At 34.6% G+C, this 18637-nt stretch overlaps 1 protein-coding gene across 1 annotated transcript in view; it reads left to right on the plus strand.

Moving 5' to 3' along the window:
* CACNA2D1 (calcium voltage-gated channel auxiliary subunit alpha2delta 1) overlaps positions 1 to 18637 on the plus strand; it is a 380220-nt gene that overhangs the window by 213781 nt on the left and 147802 nt on the right. The window contains exon 5 of the mRNA XM_028158049.2: positions 12655 to 12696. Coding sequence (XP_028013850.2) covers positions 12655 to 12696 — 42 coding nt within the window. The remainder of the gene's footprint in view (positions 1 to 12654; positions 12697 to 18637) is intronic.

Consider the following 18637-nt stretch of genomic DNA (forward strand, 5'->3'; position numbering starts at 1 on the left):
AGTCTTTTCCAGTACCTTTGACATCAAGAATGGTCTCTATGTGGGAATGTTGTTCTATTTGACCTAAGGTATCAGTTTAGAGGAATCACAGCATCAATCGACCGTTTGAATGTAAGTGGTTAACTACCTGCATGGTCAGGTCATAGAAATCAACATAGGTGACCTGTGAGAGGATAGCCATGTTTCTCTATTACGAGCTTTAGCAAAGCATCCCAAAATAATAAACTGCTGCTGAATTATCAATGCACCTGTTTTGATGATTCCTTAGTGGAATACAAAATGATAATTAAGTGAACAAGACCAGGTAATTATCTATGTGAAATTGGAAATGCCATTTCCACATACAATGCATTTGACTAAAGATTTATTTCAACTTTGAAGAACAAATGCTCTTTGGACTTTTGGGTGGTTTTTAAAAGACTAGAGCAGTTTGTAATTTGATGTCATTTGAGATCATTGTTCCAGATTTAATTTCAAAGCTAGTAATTAATGCATCTTCCATCTTCAGAAAAAATTCCCGCAACAATAATTTTAAACTTGTCGGAAATCCTAGAAAGTATTTTTAAATTATAAAATAATATCTCACAAATTTGGGTTGCTACATTTAGCACATGAAAGTACAGGATGCCCAGTACATTTGAATTTCAGATAAACAAACATCATTTGTATAAGTTTGGAACATCCTTTTACTAAAAAAAAAAAATTATCTGAAATTAAAATTTAATTGGGTGTTCTCTATTTTATTTGGCAACGCTATACTATAAATACCAATATTTTTTCAAGCTCTTACATGAAACTTCTTAGCTGAAGCTTTCCTAAACTTTCTAAATTTTTTAAGACCTGATTTCTGCTTTGAGCAATCTCTAAGCAATTTTTAAACAAAGCTAGGCCAATTCCAAAACTGTGATTTTTGTACATGTACTTGATCTTGACAGAAAAGGACATTATGTATAGTGGTATTTATCAGCTTTGATTAAATACATTTAGGTTTATCTTGTACTCTGGATATAATTTGAAAAATTTGCTTTCTGAGTGTAAAATTTGGGTGGTAGTTTTTTTTTTATCTGCTTTCATTTCCCTTGTTTCTCTGGGGTGTTTGTAGAGCTGCTATATTTTTACTAAACAAGTAATCCATGAAAGTAACCAAAATCCACAACAGAGGAAAGAACACAGCCTTCCAATTTTGTGGAGAGGAAATTGTGTTTGCAGAGGTTAATTAGCTGCTAATATATTCTCTTCAGACTTCTCACCTGAATATTGACTGAAATTTCTTGATTCTTTAAATGTAAAATATTTTTCATACTGAGTTTCTCATGCACTAGGAAAGAAGTCAGTGTGATCAAAAGATGAATATGCTGATGTGTTCCTTTGTTCAGTTAACACATCTGGAAGCACAGTTTAAAATGTAGACAACTCTCTAATTATCTCAGCTTCACTGCAATATTTTTGATCTCCACTGAAGTAACCCCTTGTGATTAAAATAACTTCATTTAGGCAAGTCCTTTAGTTGTTCAGTTAATATTTTACCTCAATTTCTTACTTAAAACTATTGAAATTTTATTATTTACACTTAACCAAAATAAATATCTTTTTTACTTTTTATTCAGTGTTTCAACCTTCTCTTATTCTATTTTATTGTATAATTATATTACTGAAACAAGTATCTAAGATACTAAATAATTGTATATTAAACTGTAGCCTTCATTAAAATTGTGTAAAACAGTTATAAAATAATTATATGCTATATAATAATATTAATATTTGTTATATATATACATATCTTTAAAATTTACAAAGTTCTTTCAGATAAATTATAGCACTAAATTATAACTGCAGTCCTTTGAAGTTGGAGTTTTTTGTCCAGTTGATAAATGAGAAGACAAAACAACTTTGAATAGGTGAATTTGTTTGCTTGCTAACACAGGCTAAGAATTGCATCAAGGAATAAAATTCAGATCTTTTAATTTGTCATTTAGTGCATTTGTATTGCATCATGCTGTCTCTGCTTGGTACAACTTTGTGTATAATATTTTGAAAAATATAAAGGTTCTATTTAATACTCCCAAGGAAAAAAATACATTTTTCTAAATAATTATACCTTATGAAAATTAAAATAAATAATTTGCAAAAGTATGCCTGAAGAATTAAGTGTTGTCCACAGAGTTCCCTTTCCCTGTCCCTCCTTTTTAAAAATTTGAGTGAAAGATGAAATGCAGTATACAACTGAACTAGGACTATGTTGAGAGTCTTGGATTCCTTGAGAACTTTTGAATTGTGGCTTCTATAATTAACACTTTAACAATTATGCATGTTTTAATTAAAGACAAGTTATATCTGAATCAATGAACAATTTGAATTTAGAAGCTCTTTGAAATACAACTTAATTAAATACAGTTCCTAAAACTAGGCTAATGAAGTTCAGGCTATTAGGAATTTTTATTTGTTTTCAAAGCATTTATATATTATTCAGATGGAATGTCATGCTTTTTAAATTTTCAGAATTTACTTCATTTATTTTCTTCTGCAGTAACCTTTTTTTCTTTGTACTGTTAGTAAAATTATTTTTACAGAGAAGTGGAACAAATTTAAAATGTACTCTATCACCTGAAAAAACACTCTGATTTCTATTAGTTACAATACAAATGCATGGTGTTTCATAATATTAATGAAAGATAGAAGTGGTTGATCTAGAGCAATTATTTTATGCCATAATGGAGAGACTGTCAGATTGGTATGAATAAAGGGGTTGATTTAATCTAATATGAGGTTTTTATTTCAACACAGGCATCCTCAGAAATACAGTTATTATTTTTCAGGGGTAAATGGATATACTTTGACTTGACCTTTTAAGATATAAAGAAAAATAACGATGTAGAAGTTATTACACTTTGATATGTTTCTACAGAGATATGTCAGAGAGATGTCAGCTAAAAAAAGGAAGAGAAAGCTTTCCCTTTGCCTTTCAGAATTGAAAGATGTCTAAGTTCTGCTGGGGGTTCACTTGTGAAGAGAAGTAATCACAGACTTATTGTGAAAAATAGAGGAACACAGCTACTAGGTCTTCTGTGATCTAAAGCAAAACAATTACTCAGTGGAAACATAAAACTATCTAGGTGGAAAGATTCTAGAATGTATTTGTCAACTAACTCATCATTTTACAGATGAGGAATCAAAGCCTAAAAAAGTCACCTGCTAACTAGTCACTGCTTAAGCACTTTAAAGTCATTTATTGATTTAGCTATGCTCTCAGGAAATATCTCTAAAACACTCCCTATGTGTCTATAGTAGATGTTGTGGGCCCCCTACCCACATCTCCTGAACACACACACACACACACACACACACACACACACACACACACACACTGAGAGAGAGAGAGAGAGAGAGAGAGAGAGAGAGAGAGAGAGAGAGAGAGCATGGCTTTCTGTAGTAGTTTTAACTCATGCAGGCCCATGTTCCACTTGCAATAAGCCATGCCCTAGCCGTATGCATTTGTTTACTGGAGGTGACTGGTGAATGGACACATTTACTAGACCTAGTCAGTATAAATTTAAAATTAGAGTAATACATATAGAAAGATTTTCTGTGTAATTAATCTTTTCATACATACTTAATTTTAATGAGACAAATGGTTCCACATAGTAAAACAGGTGAACTAACTAATGTGTCAATTTTTTTAAGATATGCATTCAGAAAACCTACTTTATCGTATAACAGACTTTCAGCTTCAATGTACACCCCTTCACCCAAATTAGTTTGTTATATTGAGGTTTTTCTGTAGTTATGTTCTCATCATGCCACCAACAAAAATTAAAGTTCAAGCAAATACTATTAACTGTTAGTAACAGGAATTAGAATGTAAAAGAGCATTGTGGGGTGTGGTATTTGTATTAGTGCTGTCAGTTGTTGGAGTTCGAGACCACATTCTAACCAGCTTAAGAAAAATAATAAATTACTGTTTCTATAACTAAGAAGCATGGAGATGGAGGGAATCTCTGGCACATCAGCATTCAAGCTTTTAAGCAGCTCATCTTTCAGGACCATAACTACTCCTGGAAAATGGAATATTCCTGGAAAAGTTATAGGAAAATGAAATACTGTAAGTGGACAGATTCAGGCACCTGTAATTTCTGTCATTAGAGGAGATGTGTTGTCAGCCAAATGGAATCACATGATTGGAAGGAACAGTTTTTCAGATATAGTAGCATTTCTGAAAAGAAGAAAATTTACCAAACAAAGCAAATCCACATGTTTGCTTATCCTAGGTTTTACACTGTGAGAACTGCTGACTTACTCTGTATGAGGGCTTGCTGTGTAATTCTCTCCATCAGGATTCCACAGTTTGGGTGTTGGGATGGATAAGCAAACTTTTGGTTTACTAAGGTTGGGCAGGACTTAGTGAGGACTGATGTGTGAGAAATGGGTTTGGAAAGAGTGCATAGAATCATGGAGAAGTTTGGAGCGCAGCAACAGGTGTAATGGACAGGATGCATATTGAGCCATCACTTACCTCCTATTTGCATTAGACTTCCTTAAAAATGCACCTCATCTAATTTATCCAATTAGACATAACAGAAATTAATCATTTTATTTCTTCACTCTGCTACATGGAGTCTTTGAAGAAATGACTTTAAATGAATTAAATAGACTCACAGCATACTAACTGACCTAAGGAAATAAAATTATAATAATTTACTTGGATTCATATAAGTATCAGATAAAACTAACATAAATTCTATGGATAATCCTGACTTTTTTTTCAACATATAAAATAATAGCTGATTACATATACAGGTCACATGTTGTGTGCCAGGCACTGTGCTAAACTTATCAGTTGTGTTATTTATTATCTCCTGGCACATAATATGAATGTAGGGTTGTCACATGTCTTCAGTCCATTAATCTGGTAACATTAATCTCTAGTTTGACTTGTATCGGTCTTTCCTTTTCCTTTTTATCTTTATAAACTATATACTCAAACATTCTAAACCTCACACAAATGTAATGGCACAAAAATATTTTTTTTCCAAAGACTATTGTCTTCAATTTACTTCATCTACTTTTAGCTATCTTTGGAAACGTTCATTCCATTCACATTCTGCCCCCATGCCATCCCTGCTCCCGTGCATGCACACCCAACCATACTCCTACCCGCACAAGCACACTCACACAAGTTCTCGAGTTCTTTTATTCACACAGGGCTACAGAGCTGCTGGCTATCTCATCCCGTGTACCATGGTTTACTTGGGCACAGTCAAGAGCAGTGGTGTATGGTTACCAGGTCAAATTGCTACAAAGATATATTCATCACAAAATTTGAGTTATAAGTGATTTTGAGCTAAATTATGGGGCTCTTTGTTGGTAGGAATTATTAACATAACTCATTTACAGATAAGAGAATCCCTAATGTTTATCTGACTGACTTCATATTTGGAATTTAAGAGTGATAAAAATGACCATAATAATAAGATTTAAACAAAATCTTTAGCAGACAATACAGTTGCCCGAAATTTGCCAGGTTGTGGATCATTGTGCAGAGCCAAGGGTATTGCGAAGAAAGGAGAATTAATAAATTGGACCGGGAGTTAATCTCTATTTGAATTTTGAATGTGTCATATATTTCAGATGTTGGCTATAAAATCCTAATTTTCTGTTCCAATATTTAAATCATATTCCTGGCAGCATCTTACTTCCATGTAGAAGCTTTGTACTTATGCTTCGAATTTTTAACATCAACTATTCATCAGAGGCCAACTTTTATAGGAAAGTGTCGTGCAAGGGACTGTCACTCACAGTGCCATTTTAAAGATGGAATGGTCTATTTTGCCCAGATTTAATGTTTGACTCCCAGTAGACGCTGGGAAACTGAAGCAATTTATCTCTCAACTTGCTGGGGATGTTTTAAATTTCAGTAAGCAGCAGTATTATATTAGCATAGACAATTTGGGTAAATTTGTTTGAAGGAGATAATAAATAACTAAGCTACTTGGTTAAAATCAGAAATGAAACAATTTGTTCTTGTCATCTGGTGGCGCTTAAATTATGACAAATAGCTCTCCAAAGGCTTAACTCATCTGCAAATCTCCTCTGAGGCCATTGCTGGCTTTATCCTATTGTAAGGCATGGAATACACTGAAATCCACTGAAAACTTCTGTGTTTGAGTTAGAAATAACTTCCAAGGTAATGTTTAATAATTTGCATAAAAACATTTAGCCAGAAATATGATAAACAAGATAACTCAATTTTATAGTATGTGCCTGTACTAATTAGTTGATGTGCTAATTAGTTGAAATATTAAAAGACTCTGATATAACTATGTACTTTCTGGAGAAGGGACTGAGGGAATTTTGAGTAATAGGATAGATAAATGATTAAGAAACACACACATGCACAATTTGCAAATACACATGCTTGAACTGAGCAAAATGGGGAGATTTTTACAACTACCTGAAATTCTTAATTTTCACCTATTTTGAAACCTAGGACAGTTGATTTATGTGGTCATGTCCTCCAAGGACAAATAAGAGTTATCCTTCAGTTTTAGCAGGTTAGAGGGATTGGTTCAGCTACCTCAAGTTCTTGCCCCATGTGAGTTGGGAAGCAGGAACTTGCTCCTTATGGTTGGACAGGAGTCTTCATCTTTGTTTCCTAAACCAAGCACAGAGGGAAGTCGCCAAAATTGTAGAATAAGTGGGGCCTGTCTCCCTCTGTTGGTCATAAGATCCCAAAGTCTCCATAGGGTAAAGGGAGAAGGAATGCAGCTCATTCTTTTGCCTCTTCTTTAATTATACCCCCTCAGGAGATACAGCTGGTCTTTACACTGTTTCCTAATTTTGTTTTAGCACAGAATTCATTTAAAAATATTTTTATTTATCTCAGATAGGAAAGGAGAGGGAGAGAGAGAAACATCAGTGATGAGGAAGAATCATTGATCGGTTGTCTCCTGCACGCCTCCTACTGGGGATTGAGCCTGCAACCCAGGCGCGTGCCCTGATATCCTGGTTCATAGGTCGACACTCAATGACTGAGGCACACCAGCCAGACACACAGAATTTATTTTAACTAAAATCCATCCCTATAAAAACATGGGAACATAGAAGCAGTGCTGATTCAGTGTGAATTGTCCAATATTCCTGAAAGTTGTCTTTTATCCCAACCTGGTTAAGATTGGTTCTGGATATATTTTGGTGCTTCCATGATTTGAGTCATTTGATTTTATACTTATTTAGTTTAACAAAGCTTCACATTCTTTTTCATGTTAACAAGTAATATAAAATACTTGTATTGAAAATTGTCTAAACAAATATAAATGGAACTATATCTATGTCTTACTTCACTGTAAGCAATTTAGTTTTTAAAAATACTTGTTATTTAGATTTTGACATATTATTTGTAATATTAATTGTACTAACACATTGACCTTATATTTATGTATTTTCCAATGTTGATTGTTTTGTATTTTCTTTTTCTTTTTTGATTTTTCAATTACAGTGTACATTCAGTATTACTTTGTATTAGTTTCAAGTGTACGGCTCAGTGGTTAGACAATCATATACTTTACCGAAGTGTTCCCCTGATATTTCCAGCAGCCGCCTGACACCATATGTAATTATAACAATATTATTTACTATATTCATTATTTATGCTATACTTTACATCCTCGTGACTATTTTATAACTACCAATTTGTACTTCTTAATCCCTTTACCAACCAAAACCTGTCCTTTGGCAGTCTGTTCTCTTTATATGTGGGTTTCTTTTGGTCTATTTATTTCTTCTTTAAATTCCATATATAAGTGAAATTATATGATATTTGTCTTTTTTAGACTGACTTATTTCACTTAGCATAATAGCCTCCAGGTTCATCCACATTGTTACAAATGGTAAGATTTCATTCTTTTTCACGGCTGAGTAACATTCCTTTATATATATATATGTACCACAGTTTTTTTTTTTTATCTACTTATCTACTAATGGACACTTAGGCTGCCTACAAATCTTGACTATTGTAAATAATGCTGCAATGAGCATAGGGGAGCATATAGTCTTTTGAACTAGTGTTTGGGTTTCTCCGGATATATACCCAGAGGTAGAATTGCTGGGTCATAAGGCAGTTCTATTTTTAGTTTTTTGCAGTAACTCAATATTGTTTTCCACAGTGGCTGCACCAATCTGCATTACCACCAACAGATCTTAATATATATCCTTATGTACAGAGCTAATATGTATTTTTATATAGCAAAAGAGATAGTTATAAATGAAATTGATTTATAACTTTACAGTTTCACCAAATCATGTTTTTTTCTCAAGCTTACATTTAAATTTTTTTTCTGATCCAAATAATTCTGATACAATAAGCCACACTAAAATAAATCACTGCAATTTTCCATAAGAAAGTATGACGAACTGAGATTGGAAAACTATTGTTATGTAGCAAAAATTTATATAAATTCAGTGCTCTGTGAATGTTTGCATTTTATTGTCAAACTGCCATGTAGATGGAATGGGATGACAAATTAAATGCACAATTATAGTTTCTCCAAATTGTTACATGGATTTATCCTTGCTAAAATTGATCAGTAGAGCTTTTCTGTTAGGTAAAATAAAGGACTAATGAAATGTGCATGCTATCCATGCAAGTTTTGAGGTTTCGGAAAGGAAAGTGTGTTTATAAAAAATGTTTTTAGGCCAAAAGCAATGTCACATTTATTGGAGAAGAAATTTTGTTGTAAGGCAGTGGAAGTGACACTATTGTTTTCCTTCACATTTATATTTTGACCATGTAAGAAATTGACCTTGTATAAAGAAAGAGAGCTTTTTAAAAATAGAAATGTGCCCTAGCTGGTTTAGTTCAGCGGACAGAGGGTCAGCCTACGGATTAAAAGGTCCCTGGTCAAGGGCACATGCCTGGGTTCCGGGCTCAATCCCCAGTAGGGGACGTGCAGAAGGCAGCTGAACAGTGATTCTCTCTCATCATTGATGTTTCTATCTCTCTCCCTTCTTCTCTGAAATCAATAAAAAAGTAAATAAATAAAATAAAATAAAAGTATAAATACAAATTACCCATTTTAGAAGGGGTATGGATATTTGACATACAGTATTATTTTGTGATTAATGTATTTTTCATAGTTCACATCCTATCTAATAATAGACAAATATGCAAATTAACCATACCTCCGACACGCCCACAAGCCATGCCCACCATCCAATAAGAGCGAGTATGCAAATTAACCCAAACCAAGATGGCTACAGCCACAGAGAGCAAGGTTTCCTAGGTAACAGAGGAAGCCAAGCTTTCCGCCAGCCATTGCAGGCCTAAGCCTCCACTTAAGCTACAAAGTTTCAATTATAGAAGGTAAACAAATTCAAACAAATGGCGGCAGAATGGAGCTTGAGAGAGCAGGCCAGGGTTGCCGCCGGCAACAGGGGAAGCAAAGCTTTCCGCATACCCTGGCCGGGCCCACCCGCTTAAGGCAACAAAGTTTCAATTGTAACCCCAACACAAATGGCTGCCAGCCTCGGAGGGAGCCCCAGGCTTGGCTCTGCTCCAGGCTACAAAGTTTCAATTGTAGAAGGAAAATAAATTCCAGATACCAGGGCTTCTGCTTGGGTTGCCAGGGGGCGTGGCCGGCCTGCAAACCACCACAGGCCCCTCGCTCAGGCCGCCCCATGCCCCAAGGGAACCCCACCCTGATCAGGGACACCCTTCAGGGCAAACAAGCTGGCCCCCACCCCTGTACCAGGCCTCTATCCTATCTAATAAAAGAGTAGTATGCAAATTGATCATCACTGCAACACACAATATAGCTGCCCCCATGTGGTCAAAGATCCTGCCCCCATGTGGACACAAGATGGCCACCACAAGATGGCCAGCAGGAGAGGGCAGTTGGGAGGCACCCGGCCTGCAAGGGAGGGCAGTTGAGAAGGGCCAGGCCTGCAAGGGAGGGCAGTTGGAGATGATCAACCCTGCAGGAGAGGGCAGTTAGGGGTAACCAGGCTGGCAGAGGAGGGAAGTTGGGGGCAAACAGGCTGGCAGCAGAGTGGTTAGGGGGTGATCAGGCTGGCAGGCAGAAGCGGTTAGGGGCAATCAGGAAGGCAGGCAGGCAAGCAGTTGGGAGCCAGCAGTCCTGGATTGTGAGAGGGATGTCCGACTGCCCGTCAGACCTAAACGGGCAGTCAGACATCCCTTGAGGGGTCCCAGATTGGAGAGGGTACAGGCTGGGCTGAGGGACAACCCCCCTCTGTGCACGAATTTCGTGCACCGGGCCTCTAGTTTAAAATTAAAAAGTCAGCTTTTGAATTACATGTATTTCAAAGTCCAGAAAGACTTGCACAAATGTATAAAATTTAAATAAACTTGGCAATATACATTTTTCAATAACAGTTTTAGAAGTAATACAGAGGTTCTAAAAGAAGAGGTAATAGGGTTTTGTATATTATATAGTACAGTAAAAGAGGGAAAGGCATTTGGAAATTCTCAAATAAACCCAGTTTTCTATATGTTAGTTTTTTTTTTAATTTCCAGCATAGTTTATCTAAATACAATCAAAATACTTAGTTTGAGTTAAAACTAGCATTTCTTTATCATACTTAACTCTCTTCTGGGACTGTCGTTGATATTCTAAATCTCAAGTTTAAGAAATAAATTATGTTTGTTATATGTGACAATGTGTGATACATAAGAAAAAAGCTTACTAATTAATTTAGTACTTTAACTCAAGTACCATGTACCAAGTGTAGTCCTAGACACGAATGATTTTAGATAATTGATCTGTATCCATTATTTCACCGAAAGGAAAAGGGTAGGTATGTTTACTTATATTGTGTCTCCCTTGGCAGAGCAGTATGTACAAATGGGTATATAATGAATGTTGACAATGATGATACTGAACTGCATGAAATTTAATACAGTTTCAACACAGTTCAATTTTGAAATATAAGCAAGCAGTTGGAAGAAATAAAGTCTAAAATGAAGATAAACCTATTCAGTGCTTTAACTTTTGATGGACTCCACATTTTAAATTGAAAATTGTTTCCTAAGTATAAATTACAGGGTTGCATGAGGGATCAATAAGCTAGTAATTAGATTTGGGTCTCAGGTAAATTCAGATGGTTACGATTTCTGATATTGTATTTTAACCTTGCTTCAAAACTAATGCTGTAAGAAATGCCTCAGGAATTAGAACTTACATGCATGGTAAAAATCTCTAGCTGCTTAATTATTTTAAAAGTCATTTAATGGTAAGTTAAAAAGTGTTATTGACTCTGTATGCAATACATTTGAACTCCTGGGTTTCATTCAGTGTTATGAATCAAGATTTTATGTATTTGTCTATAGAGGGTTTGGTTTGGTCGTTTGGTCTACAGAGACACCTATATTTTATGGTATGTTTCTTACATCAAAAGGAGGCAGGTTCTGTGGCAAATAAATCTGGGAAACAAAACAACATCTACTTTCCTCTTGGACATTTATAATATACATGCATACTTTGAGGATCTGTGAGGTCCTGCTGAAAAGAGACAATTTTATCTTTATTTTTATTCTGACGCCATGACCATAGAATACTTTTGCCTATGTAACATTTATTATGATTTGAAGAGCTAGAATTTTTGGGGGGGAGGTGCATATCTTAAGAAACATTAGTCTATTTTTTCCAAGGAATTTCCTAAAATATTTTTTGTACATTGTGTTTTCTTTTTTTTTTTTTTTTTAATATGTTTTATTGATTTTTTTTTTTTTTTACAGAGAGGAAGGGAGAGGGATAGAGAGCTAGAAACATCGATGAGAGAGAATCATCGACCAGCTGCTTCCTGCACACCCCCTACCAGGGATGTGCCCGCAGCCAATGTACATGCCCTTGACTGGAATCGAACCTGGGACCTTTCAGTCCGCAGACCGACGCTCTATCCATTGAGCCAAACCGGTTTTGGCCATTGTGTTTTCTTTTAATAAAATTTTATAGTATCCATATTTATAATTAATGAAGAGGTACAGAAAAAAGCATTTTTTACATAGTACTCATGTTACTACTGAAGACAAACAAAATGGACTGTATTTTCAATCACTTCAGGAGAGGAAAGGAAATAGAAATGGATTATTTTTAAATTGCATGTTTCTAGCCTCTAAGACTCAAAGAAATATCCAAAATTATAAGACAAAATTTATTCTTGAAGAGCAACACACTTATTCACCACTTTGGTAGAAATGGAGAATATTCGTGTGTTAGATAAATATGTATTTTTTAAAAGTCATAGTTTTAGCAAACTATTAAGCAATTTGTATTACATTTTTCTTGAATTATCTTATCATTTATGGTTTAGGCTGTGTGTGTGTGTGTGTGCATGTGTTGTGTGTGTAATTTATCTGCATTATGAAATTTTTATTTTTTTCTTGACAAATTGTTCTCAGACTTACACTGAGATATTTTCCCTCAATGCAAAATGTGCTTTTCCAATCTCACTGATATAGTGTTTTAATATGTTCTTAGAAAATATTGGCTAATCTTTATGGATCTTTGTGGAATATATTGTGAAAGGAATATTATAAGGGGTTTAATAATTAAAATATAAATCAAATATATTTAGTGTTTCATCCTGTATATTTTTGTTTTTACTCAAATTAATAAAGCATTCTTTTTTTTATATTTTTTATAGAGTAATGAAGTTGTCTACTACAATGCAAAGGATGATCTGGATGTGAGTATTAACATTTTACATTAAATTCCAAGGTGACCTTTATTATACTGGGATGATTGGTTTTATAGAACAAGTTGACTTAGCAGGTTTAGTATTTCAGAAAATGCTCCATAGCAGAAGAAAAATGCCAATTAGACACTACAAGGTAATGATGAATTTTAGTGCTTATGTTATCTTTAACAACTTATTGTTGATATCTTCCTAAGAAGAAATGCCATATGTTTTTCTGTTTTTAACTCACACTGTACCCTGTTCAGACCTCAGTCCACTGCACTGACTTAAATTCTCTGTACTCCATTAGCACTGTTGACAGAGATTGGATCCCATTCATCTCTGTATCCTGGCTCCTGTCACCATGGTCACTAGGCATGTCTCCTCTGGCCTTAACTGCATACATCAGGAGAAGCCATTTACTTCATCTATAGTGTGAATGACACTCTGGAAGCTGAGCAACAACTAGCCTGCCTGTTCAATCTTTGAAGCACATTATGTGCTTAATATGCCTTTTAAAATAAATATCTCTAAAGTACATGTTCCAATGACTTCAGAACATGATTATTTTAGCACAAATGAGTTACTTATAATATTGAACAGGTCAGGACAGATTAGGGACACACTTGGACAGATTAGGGACACATTTTCATTACTTAGATATGATAGAAGCATTTATAAAATTATAAAACAAAATTTACACATAAGTTTTAAATTCTATTGTATTTGATTTTTGTTATCAGAAAAAATATTTATATACACTTATTTTTTATCCAATTTTTTTGAAGGCCTCCTATAATTTAGGTATTCTTCTAAGAGCTTGGGGTGTATCAGTGAAAAAATTAAATAAGTATACTATAATTATTGTTGGTTCTCAGACTTTTTATCTGAATCAAAAAATATATAATAGTATATATTAATTAATATAAATGAACCTATTGAATTTGTCCTCCTTTTGACTTCTCCCAGGCAATAAAGTCTCTAATATTACTGTGGGTTATAATTATGCCTAGAACCAGGATACATTCTCTTTTCTAGGCCATGTGTTGAGCTATAGCAAATTAAATAAAAATCTCTTAATAGGAATTGATATCAACTATATTTGATATCAACTTTTAAATTTAAAACTTAAAAATGATGCTTATCACTTAGAGAAATTATCTCAATTGTTTATATATAAATAACTGTTTCAGAATAAGTGGAAAACAGTGTTTTGTAGTGGAAAGAGCATTACAAAGGAGCATTTCATGCCCCATCCAGCCCTAAAATTGTAGTCTCCCATAGGGCATCAAAACTATTTAAACTCAAACTGTTTTCCCACATTTCTACAGTTGACTAGGTGATCCATAAATTAATTCCAGATCTGTATAGTCTTAGAATCCTGCTAAAATAGTAAAGTTTGGTGGAATTAGGCTGTTTCATATAAATTTTTTGAGAATTTATAAAGAACTATAAGATTGTTTCTTATGTCATTAAAACTTTTTATGGGGACGTTCAAAGGGCTTTACTATTGGTCTCATAAACCCTTAAACATTGAATAAAAATGAACCATATTTTATGATTAGCCTGTGGGTTTGGCTGTTACGGAGAAACCTAAAGTAATAGTGATAAAAATAAGACAAAAGTTTATTCTTTCATCATTCTGTGTACAAGGCCTAACATGGTAACTCAATCATCCAAGGCCCAGGGTCCTTCTCTCATGTTCTCTGCTCTCCTCAAAATACTTTTTTATGTCGTGGCCCAAGAGTGATGCTTCAGTATTCACCAGGATTTTTGCATTCTAGGTAACTGGAAGAAGACAAATGGCAATGAGGGCATGCTCTTTGCCTTTAAGGGCATGTTCAGGTGCATACATCACTTCTATCTGCACCATGGTCCACAACTTAGTGACTCGTTTTGCCTATTTGCAGTAGGATATGGAATATAGTCCACCCCTATCAGATAGGCATATACCCAAATAAAAATATGGGGTTCTGTTACTAAAGAGAGAACAGGGAGCATACTAACTAGGAGATAACTAGTTTCTACGAATATCTTCAAATTACTCTTCTTGACATATTAAAGTTAATGCCCAAAGTCTACCCAATCTTAGTGATGTCTGTTATCTAATATAGTCAAATTCTTCAACTTGGAACTGAGGAAAAATTATCTTTTACAGCAAAATGTTTATAAATTATGTGATATATTTTTTCTTAATGTTTTGATTACTATGATCAAATTGTTTTCTGCAATAGAAATATTTACTATCTTACAGTGAAAGCAAGTTAAGACATGTAAGTAAATGTGACACTTTGATATTCTACTTTAGGATTTTCAGTGGTTATAATTTTCTTAAAGACTTGCTTATCTGATGAAGTCACACTTCAGTGGATGATGAAATTTACTCACCCTAGCCAAAAGTTTTCCAATATAGGTTGATTTAATTGACTGCCATACCAAAACTTTATACATGTTGTGCTTAATTATTTTATATATCAAATTCTCACAAATCATAATGCCATCTCATTGTTCTGATTTGAATTGGATTACCATCACTGTTCTTTTAGATGTATAATTTTCACAAGTTCCACAGAGCCTGATACATTATTAAAAATTCTGATGGGACATTATCTAATGTGCTTTTATCATCTCACACATCACTAATATCTAATGAACAAAAGAACTAATTGGAGTACTAAATATTGAAGCAACACTGTCAATTAATAAATTTGTCCTCATCTGCTTGAATGGTGTTATAAATATCTGAGATGTAAATGAAGCTTCTATTTTAAGTATTATACCTCCTACAGGAGTCTAAAAAGATTGTAAATCTATAGCCTATCATTTATAAGTTTTCCCCCAGTTCTGCATTAGCAAGAGCATATTTGTTAATCCATGACCACTTCTAGTAGAAGAGTGGTCATTTCTATATTTCCCAACTCTCCTACATAGGCCATTTTCTTTTCATCTCTATGACCACCATGCAAGTTTAGATATTATTCTCCAATATTTACCTAAGAGCTATTGAAATGGTCTCTTATGCTTCTAAATTTTATATATATTTCATAATATACATTTTTAGTACGAAAATATTCCTAAACATTTTATTTATAGTTTCTTTTCCATTGTCAAGATCTTCAAATCAGTTATTATTGACTTTATTTGGTATTTATTTAAGACCTTGAATCAACTTTACCAGTTTTTTCCTAAGCCAATATGACTTTTGTAATGAAATGGCCATTTCTTCTTCTTGGAGGCACAGCCAATATTTATAAATTATGTTCTTGGGTCCTTCCCTTATGTGTAAGTTCCTGGAGGGCAGCTCTTATGGACTCACAAGCAGCTAGCCTGGCCTTAATAGCAACTAGCACATTGTAATTACATAAGGTTTTTTCCAGTAATAAATCTAAGTTAAAATAGAAGTTTCATTCTATGTAAGTATGAAATAGCTTAAGAACAGCAGAGCCATAATTATATACCCCCATTTCTGCTCTCCATACATAACTTCATTTTTAGAGGCCCTTTCACCGCCACCACTCCCCAATTTCAGCCCAGACCTGTGAGTCTCTGTAATATAAAGGATTGGAATTGAAGTACACACCCTGAGGAAAACACTTGCCCTTAGCAAATGCCTACTTGACCAGAAACCATACCTATATCACCCTCCGCCTTCAAGCTACAGATTTGACAGCATCAGGAAAAAAAAATCCTTGAAAGGGAATCTGTACCATTTGACTGTTTCCCAGTCCTGAGACTAGATAGTCTTAATTCTGAAGAAAGACTAAATAGATCTCTCTTTATTAAGGAAGAAGCAGTTAATGGAGCAATCCATGAAAAGTTCAATAACAGTACAGTAGAAATATTGTATTATTAAAGATACAGAGGAAACAAAATAGATCCAGTGACATAGAAGCATGGAACAGACTGTCGAATCTCAGAGGGAAGGTGTGGGTAGGTGGGTGGGTGTGAAGAGATCAACCAAAGATCTTGTATGCATACATGCATAACACATGGAGATAGACAGTAGGGTGGTGGAGGCCTGGGGTTGGGACAGGGATGAGCAATAAGGGGTCAATGGGAAAAAAAAGGGGACATATGTAATACTTTCAACAATAAAGATTTCAAAAAAGAATGTTATATTTAAGTGTAATCTATTGATTTTGCCCATTATAAGGATGATATATAACCTCAGTTAAAGGTCAAACAAGTATTTAAAAGTGATCAATTATTCCTTTGGAATGTAATCTTTCTATTAGCTACATCTGAATCAGTCAGTTTGTGGGAAGCTATCAGGGCTTTAATATAAGACAAGTTCTCAGGGTCATTTTATATTATTCTGCTACTCTACTTAGATCAATGCTATTTATATTCACCTTGTGGGTACAAAAATAAATAAGTGACAACCAGATTTAGCTAAAGTAGTGACTAAAATAAGGGGTAGAATTAATGTTTCTTAGGATTGTGTAATATAAGAAATTATGAATGCAGACTTTTAGACAAGTTTTCCCCTTGAAACTTAAAAATATAAAAGTATGTATACTGTAGCTGGGCGAAATTATTTGGTAAGCCACAGTTCTCATGGAAGGATATAAGGCACATAACCTTACTAGAAATTTAAGGTGATTCTTCCTGTGTCCACTGTGCTGGTTAATGCTAAAACAGTCTCTCTTCCGATTACTTGGTCATGGTACCCTACAATTTTCCAGTCAAATGTTAAGTATTTAAAAGCCAATTCAGTCTGACCAGCATGGCTCAGTGGTTGAGCATCTGCTTATGAATCAGGAGGTCACAGTTGATTCCTGGTCAGAACACATGCCCAGGTTGCAGTACGAGGTGTGCAGGTAACAGCCAATCAAATGATTCTATCTCATCATTGATGTTTTCATTTCTCCTTCTCCCTTCCTCTCTGAAATCAATCAATCAGTCAATCAATCAATCAATCAATCAACCAGCCAATTCAAATACAACCTCCTCATGAAGTCTTCCTTGGTTTTTCTAGTTAGCAAATGACATTTTCTTCCTCTGGGTATTCTAAACAACTTTTTATACATTTCTGGCTTTATTAGTATGCCATACCTTCTTACATTATAGTATTTGATACAGGGATAATCTTCTCTAGTAAAATGTTTAGCAACTTGTGGTAAAGATCTTTTTCTCTTTCATTGTTGAGCGTAGTTGTTGAGAAGAATGCTTGTTAAATTGGGTAGGTGTTTGTGTTTCAGTACCCACATTACTTACACCACATCTGTGAAGATTTGTTCACCTTTCAGTGTGGAGCTCTATTTGCAAAGAAAACGGGAAACCCCTTGCAAGCATGGTGGATATGAAAATGTTGGTTTTGTTTCAAGGTTGGTGGGAACAAAGCTGAGAGAGGAAGAGCAAAGCTGGCTTTGGCGATGGACTATATTTGAATTAATTTTAATACAAAAATGCGTTTTCTTTTGTTCATGTACTGGGGCGGCTGCGGAAGGAGGCCGTGGCAGAGGACATGGTTTCCTCCTCTCTCACCTACCCCTTCCCCTTGTTGACTTGTAGTGGTCATGAGGACTGAGAGTAATGTCAAAACAATGTGGTTTCCTGTTTGTCTAAAACTGATTCAAGTTGGGAATAACTAGCGGAGTTAGAATGCTTATTTGGAATTACTACAAGTGATATAAGGTCAGGAACTTTGGTTCTAAGTGTGGACAGATCTGATGAGCAAAGTTATTATGAATCTCTGTGAAATACAAAATCAGACTTACTGTGTTAGTTGATCAAACTGAAGGTCTGTATGATTCAACATGTAATTAGGGTAAATAATAGTTGTTGAATTAAGTAATTTAGAAATACGACATTATATTCCTAAATACTTCAGTGTACAACTGTTTTTCCCCTAAATACTAACAAGACACATACATAAAATCACTATATACATTGTTATACAGAGGAGATTATAGAGTGTTAAGAGATTGTATTCTGAAGTGTCATTGCC

The sequence above is a fragment of the Eptesicus fuscus genome, chromosome 14 (assembly GCF_027574615.1).
Source record: "Eptesicus fuscus isolate TK198812 chromosome 14, DD_ASM_mEF_20220401, whole genome shotgun sequence".
Lineage (NCBI taxonomy): Eukaryota > Metazoa > Chordata > Mammalia > Chiroptera > Vespertilionidae > Eptesicus > Eptesicus fuscus.